The sequence below is a fragment of the Bufo gargarizans genome, chromosome 9 (genome assembly GCF_014858855.1).
Source record: "Bufo gargarizans isolate SCDJY-AF-19 chromosome 9, ASM1485885v1, whole genome shotgun sequence".
NCBI classification, from domain to species: domain Eukaryota; kingdom Metazoa; phylum Chordata; class Amphibia; order Anura; family Bufonidae; genus Bufo; species Bufo gargarizans.
The window spans coordinates 25,068,102-25,084,773 of record NC_058088.1 but is presented as its reverse complement, the minus strand read 5'-3'; the positions used below and the strand labels follow the sequence as shown (position 1 = coordinate 25,084,773).

The 16,672-nt window shown below is 47.8% G+C and overlaps 1 protein-coding gene across 1 annotated transcript; it reads right to left on the bottom strand.

Annotated features, from left to right (window-relative positions):
• Positions 1–2,031: 2,031 nt before the first annotated feature.
• Positions 2,032–16,125, bottom strand: LOC122946278 (zinc finger FYVE domain-containing protein 1-like). The gene is made up of 11 exons (XM_044305783.1): positions 15,951–16,125; positions 12,188–12,692; positions 11,877–12,094; positions 10,020–10,126; positions 8,735–8,843; positions 8,304–8,401; positions 6,286–6,403; positions 5,748–5,918; positions 5,491–5,668; positions 5,132–5,239; positions 2,032–2,629 (listed from the first exon to the last, which is right to left on the bottom strand). Exons 1-11 carry the CDS (start codon positions 16,053–16,055, stop codon positions 2,397–2,399), a joined length of 1,950 nt encoding a protein of 649 aa, XP_044161718.1. The 5' UTR covers positions 16,056–16,125; the 3' UTR covers positions 2,032–2,396.
• Between the last annotated feature and the right edge of the window lie 547 nt (positions 16,126–16,672).

Sequence of the window (16,672 nt, the reverse complement as noted above, 5' to 3'; positions counted from 1 at the left end):
AGTGATTCCCTATCCACAGGACAGGGTATTCGATCAATGGGGGTCATACCATTGGAACCCCCACTGTTCACAAGATTAAGGACCCTGTACCCCATTTAGGCCCCCAGAAATTACCAGAGTTCCGGAAATAGCCGAGTACAGCGCATACATGACCGGCCACTCCATTATTTTCGTGGGGCCTTCACGAGGTATAGGGGCTCCGTTCTCGTGATCGCTGTGGATAGGGGATACATTTACATAACCGGAATACCTCTTTAAGTTGAAATCTTGGGCAAAAGGTTACCGCATGCACCAGGTGTGCTTAACATTGGAGGATAGCCACTGAGCCCTAAAAAATGTATGTCCACAACTGGACATAAGTTTGCAGCTAATATATAGATCTTACCTACATAAAAATTGCAAATGTATTACATTACCTACCTTTTACCGATCCTGAGGTACAGCCTGTGTAGTAGCCTAGAGCTGCATTCACATTTCTGCACGTCAGAGCTGAAATCTCCCATCACTCCCTGCTGACTCAATGTCTTCACTAGTGATCAGCCTTCTGACAAAGGGAAATCTATCTGTTCTACTGCATTAAACAGCTTCAATGACAACAAGCAGTGACCACATCATTTAGGATCGGTACAACACAGTGGTGACCATGCCCTACACATATGCATGATGATACTGTGAGATATTTTACACCTATATATAATTGTGAATGCTTAATGATGCCTTTCTACATTAGACTGATTAATCTTACACTGTAATCTCATATAAAGTGCCAACATTTCAGAAGCTTCACCCCAAGTACAGAAAACGATTTTCTCCATAAGTCTCTGTATTCATTGACCACTATGAAGGATATGAGCCGAGACAGACTTTCTACAGGTTAGAGCAATGTTTCCCAACCAGTGTGCCTCCAGCTGCAAAATTACAACTCCCAGCATGCCCGCACAACCAAAGGCTGTCCGGGCATGCTGGGAGTTGTAGTTTTGCAACAGCTGGAGGCACACTGGTTGGGAAACACTGGGTTAGAGCCTATGGAGAACCTGAGCTGCAATTATTAAAAAAATAATTATCGTCATACAAACCAAGTTAAAATGAAAGAATGATTATAATTAGTAATGGATCCTTGTAGGTCACGCATAGACTTTGTCCTATCCTTGGGCCTCGAGAATGCTGAAGACCATCTTTCCCTTTTCTCCCCTGCGCACCTGCGACTGGCCTCCTGTCAGCGACATAGGGCATCCCATAGCAAAGATCTAAATGGACCCCCCCATTATGGTGCAGGGTTTTGGCACCCGGGACAGTAGGGCCTAGTGGTTATTTCCTTCTCCACAACCTCAGAGGTTAGGATCAACCAGGATTGGGCCTCTCTCTCTAAGGGCTCCTTAGCAACTGCATGGTTTGCCTCTATGGCAGGCATGTCCAAACTGTGGCCCTCCAGCTGTTGCAAAACTAAAACTACCAGCATGCCCTAATAGCTGTAAGCTATCCAGGCATGCTGGGAGTTGTAGTTTTGCAACAGCTGGAAGGCTGCACTTTGGACATGCCTGCTCTATGGTAAGTACATCCTTGTCTTCTGGGGCTTCGTGTGGTAGGTATACAGCACATGCTCTGTGTTAAGTCTACCTCCCATTGCATAGATAGTTAGTTAGTGTCTATATTTAAAGGGCATCTGTCAGCAGATTTTATTGGCTGACTTGATGCATGTGCTTTTGGCAGCTGAAGGCATAAGTGTTGGTCCCCTGTTCATATGTGCCTGCATTGTGGAGAAAAATGATGGTTTAATATATGCAAATGAACCTCTAGGAGCAACGGGGGCATTACCATTACACCTAGAGGCTCTACGCACTCTGCAACTGCTGCACCATCTGCACTTAGATTGACAAGTCCAGGCTTTATGACACTTACACTGCCTGATCCTGTCAAAGGTCCAGCAGTTATAGAGAGAGCAGAGCCTCTAGGTGTAACGGTAACGCCCCTGTTGCTCCTAGAGGCTCATTTGCATACATTAAAACATAATTTTTATCAGCAATGCGGGCACATATGAACATGGGACCAACACGGATGCCTTCAGCTGCCAAGTGCACATGTAACAGGTCAGCCAGTGTCATAGGGACAAAACTGCTGACAGATGCCCTTTAAATGGTTTACACTAAGTTCCACTATTCAATGATCTAGTGAACCTGATTCCAGTCTGAAGATCACATGAATATTCCTGAAAGAGATGAATTAATCAAGTTTATGTTCCAGACCCACTTTGCATAGTGGTATTACGTTATTGTGCCATAGCAGGTGATTACTCCAGATATCCACTATAGGTATAGTCTATATAGGTCTCTAGTGAGCTCTTCCACCTGGTGCACCCATCAGCCACCACAATGGATCGAGACATACGGTAATTGGCTTTACAGTTCCGCCTTCTTAATGTTACAACTCTGGCACACCCGGACAGGATGATACCACCCACGAGAAGGGACAGGCCGCTGAAAATCAGAGCACACTCGGCAGAAACCCTGACCACAAGCCCGGCAGTGATGTCGTGACATCGTAGGTGTGAATGTCTTTTTGCACCCATGGCATTGGGTGATCTCTTGGTCCGATACCCAGTAACTGGGGCGTGCCGCTTCCTTCACAAAATCTGTAAATTGTAAGAGAGAACAATGAGATCTTAGAAAATACTACTATGGTAAAAGTGTTAAAATAGAACCTCGTTTTTGCTGCCCTATCTGAGAGCAGGATGTGACAAAGAGTGAATGTGAGCTCTGTGATATATAGGTTTAGATGATTTGGAGCAGGATTTCTGAGTAAATAGCAAAGTGAACCCTGACAGGACTCCTAGGATAGACAGTAAGAGTCCTGCTTTCCCCACCCACATATGATGATTGACAGCTCTCCATGTATCAGTTCATGTACAGAGAAGACTGTCAATAGCTGAGTGTGGGCGCTCAGCAGAACTCTCACCATCTTTCCTAGGAGTCCTGTCAGTAGTAAACCTGCTTTTTACTCAGAAATCCTGCTCCAAATCATATATCACAGAGCTCTGCTCCTCTCCCGCTATCATATCCTGATCTCAGATACGGAAGCAGAAATCACATGGCGGGTTTGCTTTGAAGGGATTGTTCAGAATTAGGAAAAAAAAGGTCTGCTTTTTCCCCCCCAGAAAACAGCGCCATGCTTGTCTATGGCTGCTCTTGGTATTGCAGCTAATCCCCTTTCCAGTGAATGATGCTGAGCTGCCATATCAGACATCGCCAACGTACTAGAGTTGCGCAGTTTCAAACACTGGATACAGCCGATCTCTCCGACTAAATCAGAGTGGATAAATATGGTCAATCATATGATATCCATGGAGAGTGGCATCTATATTAAAAGAGGCACTGTACAGAAATTTAGGAAGCAATGGCAGGTGTGGCTGGCTGGACCTGGGGGGGGGGAAGAGTCTCAGAGATTGATGCATATTAGGAAGGGAATGGGAGTTGGGGGGAGACTGGGAGATTAATAAAGGTTTATTTGATGCAGTGTTATTGACGTGCTGATTTGCATAAAGTATGATTGATTTAAATGTATTGAGATCCTATTATCATATAATGTACGGTTAATCTGAATAATTGGCTGTATGTAAAACCTTTAATAAAAATGATCTGATAAAAAAAAAAAAGAGTTGCGCAGTTTATGGAAAAAAAAAAAAAAAACACAAAAAACAAAACAAAAACACAGACCATTTAGCATTTACTGGACCAACCCTAAGGCTAGGTCTACACGACGACATTTGTCGCGCGACATTATGTTGCACTAATGTCGCGCGACAATTTTTATAATGGCAGTCTATGGTGTCGCACTGCAACATGCGACATGCTGCGACTGCGACGCGACAGTCGCCGAAAATCCATTCAAGATGGATTTTTCTGCGACTGTCGCGTCGCAGTCGCAGCATGTCGCATGTTGCAGTGCGACACCATAGACTGCCATTATAAAAATTGTCGCGCGACATTAGTGCAACAAAATGTCGCGCGACAAATGTTGCGCCCTATTTGTCGCGCGACTTTTCGTCGCGCAACAAATGTCGTCGTGTAGACCTAGCCTAAAGCAAAGTGAACCCTGACAGGACATGAGCGAGTCCGTTCCATGTGTGAGCTTGATCGTCCTTTCTGGACTTGCAGGGGAGCACGGCATTATCATGATTTATAATGCTGTGTGCCTCTGCTTGACCTTACTACTGCAGAATCATACTGACAGCTTTATGTCACTATGATCCTGTATCAGTAAGGTCAAGCAGAGGCACACAGCATTACAAATCATGATAATGGCGTGCTCCCCTGCAAGTCCAGAACAGAGGTTCTCACTCACACATGGAGCGTGAGTCCCGCAATGGAGTCGCTTGTGTTAAACAGCCACTACAGGAAACTACATTTTCAAACTTCTCACTCCTCTTACTTTCATGGCTACTAAGAAGATTTGGTGAGAGATTTAGGAAGCTAAATGTGCCACAATTCTGGCAGGGATTTATGGCACTGAGTGGATGGACGTGACTTGAATGCAACACACTGCCCCAAAATGTTATCTAAAAATTATCGATTACAAGTGTTCTTATGAACACACGTTAGCGATAATCTGGACATTTAAAAGGTATGATCAATCATAATAGATCATTGGTGCAGTCACCTAAAGTTATTGTTTGTGGGCAGTAGATCGTACTTGTCTAAACAATGATTCTGTATGGGGATGAGCGATGGCATTAACAAGCGCTCCTCCCTATACTGTGGAGGAGATCGCTGCATGTAAATACAGCAGTCTCCTCCACTGACGAGCAGGCAATTGTCAGGAAGGAACGCTTCCTTCCCAACAATTGTCAGCTTCATCTGGCAGTGTAAACGGGCCTTAACATATCTAGAAATATAGACTAAATGTATCATACCTTGTGAGCCACTGTGATAAACCCGGCACATCTTTGACTATCTGGTCAAAGTTTACAATAACAGAATATTAGACAGGATTTGACACAACAATTCTTTACATCTTGTGTCATGGCTTTGCTCTGCTTGGCCGGGCACTAAGCATAACAGAGTTGAAGTCTCACCTGGAGTGTTCCTTCAAAACTTAATAAAATCAGACTAAACATGAAAAAAGAAAAGAACATTACGCAGAGGAAAGTCTATGACAGATGACACCATGTTCAGCGAGCTCTGAGCCATCTCAGTCACTTTGCGAGGTAAGAGATTACTCCCATCATCTTTCACTGTCTGGAGACCTGTGGGTACAATCACAAACATCGCGTCACTTTGCGGTTTTTACATCTCGCATTTACTTGTACAGAGAGTGACCATGGAAGTGTGACGGGGAACCATTATTCCCAGTGGAAATCTTAGTGTTGGACTACTCTGGGGCCCCAATAAACAGGAGAACAGAGGGCCCCAATCCCATTCTGCAAGCTTAGTGTCCTCCTTTATGTGCCTGCCTCAGTTTGCAGAATGGGGTCCTACAGTTCTCTCTACCTCTCACCTTTTCCAGGCCCTTTACTGTGACACTTCTTACAGACGCGTACAGGTGACGGTCCCCAGCCCCTCTCAGGAACAGGCATTTTCTGATTGGAGCAGTTATGGCAGAAGCCCTCTCCACAAGCTCGGCAATGATGTTTCCGCTCAGCCTCCTGGAAGATGTTCTTGCACCCGTGACACTCCTGTAGGAGGATGACAGGTAAAATGAATAAATATGGGAGAGGTGAGTAAACCCCAACACCTAGTAGGATTGTAACTTACTGTAATCTCTGCATTGGGTCGCCAATAAGAAGGAGCCACACGGTCAGTTACCCAGGAAGTGACTGCGCGGGTGGGCCCAGAACTGTACTCATTCACAGACTGAATGACGAGAGTCACCCCGTCCAATACTCGCTGGGCTGCATTGTGTTGGTCCAAAGAGCAGGAGTCATTCTGCAGAAAAGTATACAGAAACACAGAAGTGAATCAATTCCTCATGTTATACTGGGTGATGGTTAACAAGCACTTAAGTGACAAGGGACATAGAGCTAAGGCGGCCAGGCTGGTCATGAGACACGTGCACTTTACAGGCACCTACATGATGCCTTTAAGATTAAACTAGGGAGCTCTCAGTGATCTTGACTGCAGGAGGGTCGTTGGCAGACTGTTCGCAACCTCATCTGGACTTCCCAACGCAGCAAGACAGTGTACAACATCACCACACGTGACGATGCGCACTTTGGGCATTTCTCACTGCATTTACCCTGCTACGTATTAGACAATACTGTATGAATGTAGCTGAATCAATATTTGCAAGTACCTCAGACCAGACGTGTCGAATCTCCTGACGAACAACTGATCCATCTGGTTCTTGATTTCCGTACCAATACTGTCGACTGCGGTAAATGATCCCACACACTCGACATTCAAGAACATACCTGAAGAGAAGAGTTATGAGACCATTTTATGACAGCAAAGTGCTTTATTGGTTAGCCTCATGGGCTGGCTGAAAGGGTCAGCCTTAGCAGGGGGGTCAGCAAAGTGGGCAATAGCACAGGGTATTGTTTACTAGAGGGCCTCCTAAGGGGCGATACCCCAGGGGAAAACTCTAAAGTCACACAGTATTATTTAGCAGGTTTGGTGACATTATTTGCTATAAAAGTAAATTACAGTATTATGCTACTGTTTAGTATTTTGGCACTATATGGCATTATTATGTGAGCGCTATAAAGGAGTATAATTTTGATACTGCTTATCATTACTGAACTCTATGGTAGTATGGGGGCTCTATAAGGGACTACTATTTTGCTACTGCCTATTATTTATGCATTCTAGGGCGGTATTATGGGCCAGCACGGTGGCTCAGTGGTTAGCACTGGTGTCTTACAGCGCTGGGGTCCTTTGAATCTAATCAGGGACAACATCTGCATGGAGTTTATATGTTCTCCCTGTGTTTGAGTGGGTTTCCTCTGGGTACTCAGTTTTTCTATCACACTCCAAAAAGATACAATAGGCAAATTGGCTTCCTACAAAATTGACCCCAGTGTGCGTTGTGTGTTGGGGTGGAGCGCCTATATGGCAGCCACTGACTTCCCAGGGAGTCGCCTCAGCCACAGATATTCCTGCACTGAGTCCCTCTGAGAAAAGTGCATTACAAATGTTTGTCATTGTTCATTATCAGGTGAGTTGAAATTACTGAGACAAAAATACCTTGCGCTAGTGTCACGCCCATGGTTATGGTCGTGACTCCTTGGGAGCCGCATGCAGTTGCCCGCGGTCTGGGTGTTGTATCAACCGCAGCTGGGGGCACTTAGTTGTTTGCCTCAAGTGCGGTTGCCGTGGACAACAGATATGCGTGCGGTTGCCTCTGGCTTTGTGTGTGTGTGTGTTTGTATGCACTATCCTTGTTTGGTGTGCACTGTGTCATTTCCCTTCACTGGTGGCTGTCCGTGGCAACGTGTGGTGTTGTACATGTGGGGGCAGTGTCTTGGCCTTTTGGCTGTTTCCCAAGACATAGTTGCCACGCATGTCGTTGCCTACAGTAAGAGCTGCAGTGTAAGGTTTGTTTGGACAATTCCTCTTTAAGTGGTTTCACTCCCCTGGTTTGTGTTGGAAGGGTTAACTCTCTTTCCTGTGTGTTTCTGTCTGGGTGTGGCCACTTTGGGCTATAAAGCCTCTGTGGAGATCAGAAGTCTGAGGGGTACTCCAGGCATGTTTCTGGAGTCATCCTCCTGGTATCCTAATCCATCTGCCAGTGAGGGCCACCCTTGTGGTCATAAAACCCATGTATGATGTCTAGTTGATGTGTTCTTTTCTATGTTTATTACAGCTATAGCTGTCCTGGTTTCCTGTGTTTTGTGTGTTCTGTCTCCTTAGTGTTTGTGTGGACAGCAATACCTGGTGCATGGGTTCCAGTCATAAAGGCTGTGGCAGGTTAGTTTGGAACTAGTGTTGTTCACCTGCCATATCTATATGTCTGTATATGTCTCCCCTTCCTTGCAGCTTGGCCAGTGAGACTCCCGTTCCTCCGTATCCAGGAACAGGTCGTCTTACCCTGCTCCTAGTAAGGGCCACCCTGAGGGCTAGTAGGGACTTAAAGGTTACGGAGTATGAGCCCTCTCACCATCAGGGTCGGCTCATACAGCTAGGAGTCAGGGTCAGATTAGGGACGTTATAGGAGGTGAGCTGCTCCCTGATCCTGTGCTCCTGGCCAAGTGGCCACTAACATCTGCTGGCATCGCACAGCTGAGGGTTTCCCCCATCCTCAGCTATGACAGTTAGTGAGCCAAATTTGAGACTGAGCTTCACTGGTGACTAATTTTGAAAACGTCAACATACCCAGACCAGGCGTATTTTGCCAAACCGAACCAGGGGCTGTCTGTGGATGCCACTGTCCTTGGGATGACCAGCATCTCTCGTCCACTCTCATAACATCGCTGTGAGAAAGAGACAGAACTTATGATTCATTTATTTAAAAGAAACAGATGCCTCTTAATAAATTAAAGTGCATCTCTGGCACTTTGTTATAGCTCAAGTCTACGCCAGCCCATAGCTGGAGTAGATTTAAGTCTCTAGCGCACAAACGCCAGTTTCTGGCAAAAGTTATAGTAAATCCAGCGGCCGAGGGAAGCCCTCTTTAGAAAAATGGTGAGGAGCTCAAAAAGTCTCAAATTATAGCCATGCGCCATAATCTGTGACCTTTTAATGCAACTTTGATGAATTCCCCTCACAATGTTCCTATTCTATTACTGCTCATCCCTCGCACTTACCCTGCATATCAAAGCTTTGTTGTTATATTCATGGGCATATTGGCACAAACCATCTGCTTGGTGGGGAACGCCATCCTTCAGATGGTTCATCCTGTTCTTGCATCGAGACCTGTTGGTTAGAAATAGTATATTTACAAAGGAGGCAACAACACCGCAAAATCATCCACCTCACAAATGTAACGCTAACGGTATTGTCTTAAACTGCAAGGAGCGAGTTCCCGTCTGCTGGCACGGCTAATACACAGTGGAAAAAGCCTTCTGCTTCCGCCTCCGTCCACTGTTATGTTTCTGGAGCTGCAAAAAGATGATTTGGGGGCAGTGTCGTCGGACCCCACTGATCTAATATTGATGACCTCTCCAGAGGAAAGGTCATCAATATCTAAAAGGTGGACTATCCCTTTAAGAAATAATTAACCTACAGCACGGACTCTCCATGTAAGAATAGTTAGGGTTAAATATGGACTTTGAATCGCGATTAAATGAGTTATCAGTGAATATCTACTTTGCTCCCCTTGCAGCACATAGCCTAGCAAGTTCACTGCATCAAGCCTACTGGCTAAAGCCTTCACAAGACGCTGGAACATCCCCATAGAAGGCAGGTTTGTTCCACCGCTGCCATAGAATGGCCTAGTGCTAGTAATGGGTGTTTAACTGTAGTCCCAGTTTTAGGCTATGATCTATACTGTATCCTTGTGAAAACGGAGTGCAAGCTCTTCTGGTTAAGACACAATCATCAACTTATCCCTAACGGATATAGCAGAGTATAGTGCTCAGAAGGGAGCAGCAGGACGCATGTGTGACCACCATTCTAAACTGGAGGAACAGGGGAGGGGTTCAGGACCACCATTCTAGTGATTGTGGGTGTCCCAGCAGTTAGACATGTATCACTTATGGCTCATGCACACGACCGTATGCCCTCCAAAACATACTGTCCGTGAGCGGGCCCATATGTCCCAAAGAGGCATACATCGTGCGCACGGGAGCGCACAGCATCATAGGTTACTACGATGCTGTGCGCATCGGGCCGCCTGCGGGACTATTGTCATCATATGATATCATGAGTGCGGGACAATAGTCCTGCGGGCGGCCTGATGTGCACAGCATCATAGTGACCTATGCTGTTTGTTTTCCCGTGCGCATGATGTATGCTGCTCCGGGACATATGGCCCTCTCAGAGGGTATACGGTCGTGTGCATGAGCCCTTATCCTGTGGATAGGTGATAAATGTCAGTTGTGAGAAAACACCATTAAAGACTGTCTCCTAATAATCTTCATTCAGAATTACCGGCAGCTCAGACAACGCAGGGAACAGGTGAAGTATTCGTCGGGGAAGAAGGAGGTGATATGAACCTGCTCGTCTGGGATATCCCCTGAGAAGCGCTCGCTTAGGCTCTGCAAGGAAAAAACACAGGCGTTACACTATTAGAAAAAAAAGGGTGTACCAAGATTTAAAGGGGTTGTCCTCAGGATAGGTCATCAGTTTCAAATCTGCGGGGGTCTGAAACCAGCTGATCAAATGAATGGAGTGGCAGACAATTTTGCACGCTGCCACTCCATTCCTCTCTATGGAACCACAGAATACAGCGCTCAAAAATCTCTGGCAGTTTTTATAGAAATGAACGGAGCGACAGTGTACATGCTTGCCCGCCTTTCCATTTATCTGAGAAGGCACAGGACCCCCATCCTGAATAGAGGTTACACTACAAACTTGGCACAAACCCTTTAAAGGGGTTATCCTAAGCCTAAAAGATTCCCCCCAATGCCCGGGTCCCTCGTATACATTATACTTTCCAGCTCCGCAGCACCCAAGTCGCTTCGGATCCCTGCACGGCCGCCGCTGCATCTTTCCGTCACGCGGATCAAAACATCCGATGGGGACCCTGGCATTGGTGGGGGGAATCTTTCAGACTTCAGATAACCCCTTTCTGTCTTTGTGTTTCACAATTCACCAAATTTTTAAGATCTCTACTTGCTTTGAATGAATGGCTCTGTGCATGGCCATACAACTGCATGCCTTTTATTCTGTATGGAAGCACAACACATATTTCTTTCATTCTCCCAGGGTCATATGGCTTCTGTGTAATCGATGCACTGCTTTTAGTGGAGAATACGATGCCTTATGGGGCCAGGTCCTACCAAATGTATGTCGGCAAGAAGCATGACTACACTATCAGACTACACATGGCTTGTATGTAGTCTGTAACCATGGAAACACAGTTCTGCAGAGGAGCTGTAAACACAAGTGGTAGAATTTTAATCAATACTATTTGCAGAATTGGTTCTTTTTTATTTTATTTTTTAGATAGATTATAACAAATGGTTGCAAAGGAGGACATGCTAGGGTACTTTCACACTTGCGTTAGAGGATTCCGGCAGGCAGTTCCATCGCCGGCAATACGTATGCAAACGGATGGCATTTGTCAGACTGATCCGGATGCAGATCAGTCTGACAAATGCATTGAAATGCTGGATCCATCCGGTGTCACGGATCCGGTATTTATCTTTTTCAAATTTTTAAAGGTCTGAGCATGCGCAGACCGCAAAAACTAATCCGTTTTGCCGGAAAACTTGGGGCCAGATCCGGCATTAATGCATTTCAATGGAAAATAATGCCTGGCAAGTGTTCTGGAATTTTGGACTGAGAAAATACCACAGCATGCTGCGGTATATTCTCTGTCCTGTCCTGAAAAGGTAAGGGTACTTTCACACTAGCGTTAGTGTGATCCGGCAGGCATTGCAAGAATGGCTCCGTCTCTCCGCTTGTCATGCGTCCTGCAGTCTTTTTCACTGTTTTCCCGGTCTGCGCATGCGCAAACCAGAAGGTGGGATCTGTCCTTCAGTTGTTTTGCAGTGCCAGATTCGGCACTAATGCAAGTCAATGGGAATTAATGCCGGATCCGGCATTTCGGCGACTGATCAGGTATTTTGGACGGACATAATACCGCAGCATGCTGCCAAAACGCCTGACAGTGACTGAATGGAAGGCATACTGATGCAAACTGAACGGATTTCTATCTGTTCAGAATGCATTGGGATATGCCTGATCAGTTGTTTTCCGGCATAGAGCCCTTTTGACAGAACTCTATGCCGGAAAAGAATAACGCTAGTGTGAAAGTAGCCTTAGGATGTACGGGCATCATACCTGTAAAGCTGTGAACACGTGGGCCAGTGGCCTGGAGGAACGAGTGGATGTATCCAACACCTGCTTCTTCACGGTCTCTTTTAATTGGGAGAAATCTGTAGGAGGGACTACAGTCTTTGTTCCCACGTACTGTATTGAACTAAAGGCCTCTGGAGGGGTCCCGAGATCATGGAATCTCTTTAGAAGATCGATCTCTGCTTGTCCGTGGACTTTACTTCCTGTGGAATATCAGAAAACAAGGTACACATATTTAACATCAGCATTATAAACTACAAATATGGTATCTCCAACATACAACAGAAGTTTCTTACCATGACCAAGCAGATTTGTCCGTAAAGTCTCTTGGAAAATAAGAAGTGCTGGTCCAAGACTGGACAAGGTGACTTCCAGACCACAGCGACTTGATAAGGCTTTCAGTTCCGGGGTAAAGAACTTCAAGTAAGCCTTGGAAGCATTCCCAAGAAACTGGAACATATCATTGTGTAACCTCTCTGCCCGTGTTCTATATATCACCAGGTCTGACACAGCAAGGACCTTCAGGAGAAGACGTAGCCTCTGGTTCTGCTTGTCAGTTGCCCCAAGAAGACCTTCAGTGTCCAGCAGGACCAGAGACAAGGGTGGGTAGTAGGCAGCCCACACCCCTATGGTACAAGAATCCTGAGAAGGGGAGGTTCTGAAGACCTCGACACCTCCAAAAAACATATGGTTGAGTGTGTGGGACTTCCCATCTCCGGTGTTGCCAAAAATACTGAGAACTTTAACTGGCTCTTGTGGACTACACCCGAGTTTGGTAATGAGGTCTGGAACATCTTTCACCTGAAAGACAGAAACAGTAAAACGTTCTGATTACAGGAAACATGGAAAACAGAGCTAGAAGTGCTGTTGATGGATCCGATGTTTCTAAAGGATGGCAGTCTGCATTACTGGTTCTTGTAATTCAACATATCTGTTGATGGTGGAGGTTTAACATTAAGCTTCTGGGCTGTAACGCAACAGGACACCCACCAACCATGTGCCATTAAATGGTTGTCCAAGTTATATTTATTGATGACCTATCCTCAGGATAGGTCATCAATATCAGATCTCTGGGGGTCCGACACCCGGCACCCCCGCCGATCAGCTGATTGAAGAGAAGGCAGGGCGCCAGTACCAGTTATACAGCGATCCGTACCATTGAAATGAATGGGACCGGCTTGGGATGTAATTACGCCTGCTCACTGCTGCAGATGCAACGGCTAGACGGTAAACAGTTAGGAGAAGACAGCGCTGGCACAGTGCTCGCCTTCTCTTTAAACAGCTGATTGGCGGGGGTGCAGGGTACCCCCGGAGATCTGATATTGATTACCTATCCTGAGGACCTAATCCACGCGTCGGGGAGATGCAGCGGCGGCCATGCAGGGATCAGGAGTGACGCGGGTGCCGGGGAGCAGGTAAGTGTAATCTATATGAGGGAACCGGGCATTGGCGGGCATGTGTTAGACTTTGGATAATCCCTTTAAGTAATGCATTTTTTCATTATACTAAACGCGCCTGTGAACATCATTTCTGTTCTGATCGGAAGTCTCCGAATGCTCAGCTGAGCTTACAGTCTAGCTTTCCATGTCAGGAGCGCAGGACATTGTGGTCTAGATAAGCAGACGTCCCGGGCTCATTGTTAATCAGTGCATTTACTCACTGGGATTGCACTGAACCCAGATGGTTTTCCCCAGGCTCAGTCCAAATGAGTCTCAAGAATAAAAATAACCAATATCCTAAATGTGAGCTGTGAAGAAGACAAAAGTAATCTGCCCTATTTTCTCCATGACACACTTCCAGATGTTCTATGCGCACTCCTGAACTATATTTCTCTGCTGATTTATATTTTTAATACACCTATATTTATTTCTTCTAAGACAGAGTTCAGAATCTTCTGCATCGCCAAAGACTTAAAGGGGCACCCTCCTTATCCAGTGGATAGGGGATAACTATGAAATTGGTGGGCGTTCCACCTCCGGGTCTCCCATACAGATGGACGGTGCAGCAATGTGCATGCTCGACCTGTGAATCCAATCTTAAAGGGGTTGTCCTATCTGGACATTTATAACATATTAATAGGATATGCCATAAATGTCCTATAAGTAGGGGACCCACTCTTAATTGAAGAACGGGAATCCGATGTGAAAGGAGAACACACCACACATGGCACTTTGACTGGCAGTGGGCACTCCATGGCTGTTACTGGAGTATATGGAAGGCACTGGGGGCACTGTGGTTGCTGTAGGGACACTATGACTGACACCGAGGGGCTCTGTGGCTGCTAGTGGCAGTATATGGCAGACACTGGGGGGGGGGGTCTGGGAGTGGTAAAGTGGCACTGGGTGGCTCTGTCATTGGTATAGTGGCACTTGGGGGCTCTGCGGGTGGTATAGTGGCACTATGGGCTCTGTGGGTGGTATAGTGGCACAGGGGGGGGGCTCTGCGGGTGGTATAGTGGCACTGGGGGGATCTGTGAGTGGTATAGTGGCACTGTGTGGTATAGTGGCACTGGGGGGCTCTGCGGGTGGTATAGTGGCACTGGGGGGGGGCTCTGCGGGTGATATAGTGGCACTGTGACTGGCAATGGGGGGTTCTGTGGGTGGTATAGTGGCACGCACCGGGGTGGTATAGTGGCACTGGGGGCTCTGCGGGTGGTATAGTGGTACTGGGGGGCTCTGCGGGTGGTATAGTGGCACTGGGGGGATCTGCGGGTGGTATCGTGGCACGGGTAGGGGGCTCTGCGGGTGGTATCGTGGCACGGGTAGGGGGCTCTGCGGGTGGTATCGTGGCACGGGTAGGGGGCTCTGCGGGTGGTATCGTGGCACGGGTAGGGGGCTCTGCGGGTGGTATCGTGGCACGGGTAGGGGGCTCTGCGGGTGGTATCGTGGCACGGGTAGGGGGCTCTGCGGGTGGTATCGTGGCACGGGTAGGGGGCTCTGCGGGTGGTATCGTGGCACGGGTAGGGGGCTCTGCGGGTGGTATCGTGGCACGGGTAGGGGGCTCTGCGGGTGGTATCGTGGCACGGGTAGGGGGCTCTGCGGGTGGTATAGTGGCACAGGTAGGGGGCTCTGCGGGTGGTATAGTGGCACAGGTAGGGGGCTCTGCGGGTGGTATAGTGGCACAGGTAGGGGGCTCTGCGGGTGGTATAGTGGCACAGGTAGGGGGCTCTGCGGGTGGTATAGTGGCACAGGTAGGGGGCTCTGCGGGTGGTATAGTGGCACAGGTAGGGGGCTCTGCGGGTGGTATAGTGGCACAGGTAGGGGGCTCTGCGGGTGGTATAGTGGCACAGGTAGGGGGCTCTGCGGGTGGTATAGTGGCACTGGGGGGATCTGTGAGTTGTATAGTGGCACTGTGACTGGCTCTGGGGGTGGTATAGTGGCATTAGGGGGCTCTGCGGGTGGTATAGTGGTACTGGGTGGCTCTGTGGTTGGTATAGTGGCACTGTGGGGATCTGTGAGTGGTATAGTGGCACTGTGGGGCTCTGCAGGTGGTACAGTGGCACTGTGACTGGCATCAGGGCTCTGTCTGGTATAGTGGCACTGGGGGGCTCTCTGGGTGGTATGGTGGCACTGGGGGGCTCTCTGGGTGGTATGGTGGCACTGTTACTGGTATAGTGGCACTGGGGGGCTCTGCAGGTGGTATAGTGGCACTGGGGGCTCTGCAGGTGGTATAGTGGCACTGTGACTGGCATTGGGGGCTCTGTGGGTGGTATAGTGGCACTGGGGGAATCTGTGAGTGGTATAGTGGCACTGGGTGGGCTCTGTGGGTGGTATAGTAGCACTGGGGGGTTCTGCAGGTGGTATAGTGGCACTGTGACTGGTACTGGGGGGTCTCTGTGGGTGGTATAGTGGCACTGGGGGGCTCTATGGGTGGTATAGTGGCATTGGGAGGCTCTGTGGCTTGTACTGTGGTGTATGGAAGGCACTAGGGGCTCTGTGGGAGGTATGGAGGGCACAGTGGCACACACTGGCACGGGGATACACTGGGGGGCACTGTGTGCTCTGTCCTCTATAGCCCGGACTGTATGTGTTCCATGCCCGCACTGATCTCGCCTCCTACCTGCAGGTTCTCGTTGTCGTCCACCAGTAAGAAGCTGACCTCCTCCTCCTCTGCCGGCTGGTCACTCTTCGTGGTCAGGGGATGCTCCAGGAGGTTGGCAGACATGGTCCAGGCCAGGAGCAGACGTGACCACCTACCTGCTACAAGCAGCAGACATTTTACCGTGTACTTTCACTTTCAGTGTTTACAAACCATGGCGGAGCGCGGCAGCGCCACCTAGAGGACAGGCCGCCTTTACTGCAGCAAGCTTCCGCCTGTGGCGCAATTGGAATCTGTTCACACCAGCGTTTTCCAAACAGAAGCCACAACACAGTGCCAGAGCCATAGCACGACGGACCCCATTGCCCTCATCCGTCAGGTTCCACAGAGGTGTCTGTCTTTTTAGCACTGAATTGATACATTTTTTCGAAAAAATTACGGACACCGCGGCAGAACCCAATGGACACCTCACATCTGTTTGGGTTGTTTTTTCAGTTTCCTTCACAGAAAAAAAACGAAAATAAAAAAAACAGCCGGATCCATCACGTGACGCAAATAAACAGCCCGTGACGGCTTTTCATTTTTCGCTCCCCGCCTTCCCAGAGCCGTAACTTTTTTATTTTTCTGTCCACATAGCCGTATGCAGGCTGGTTTTTCCAGTTGCACTTTTTAATTCCACCATTAGATATTGCATACGGTGGAATAGGGAGCTGGAAAAAAAATTCCAAATTTAGTTTTTACGG

What these genes read in the sequence shown, in the direction of transcription:
- LOC122946278 (XM_044305783.1), bottom strand. Translation starts at nt 16,055, where the DNA reads ATGTCTGCCAACCTCCTGGAGCATCCCCTGACCACGAAGAGTGACCAG. An exon ending in ACGACAACGAGAACCTGCAG is followed by an intron (nt 12,693 to 15,950) that starts GTAGGAGGCGAG and finishes TCTGTCTTTCAG; the next exon opens with GTGAAAGATGTTCCAGACCT. An exon ending in CAGTAAAGGGCCTGGAAAAG is followed by an intron (nt 5,240 to 5,490) that starts GTGAGAGGTAGA and finishes TTGTACCCACAG; the next exon opens with GTCTCCAGACAGTGAAAGAT.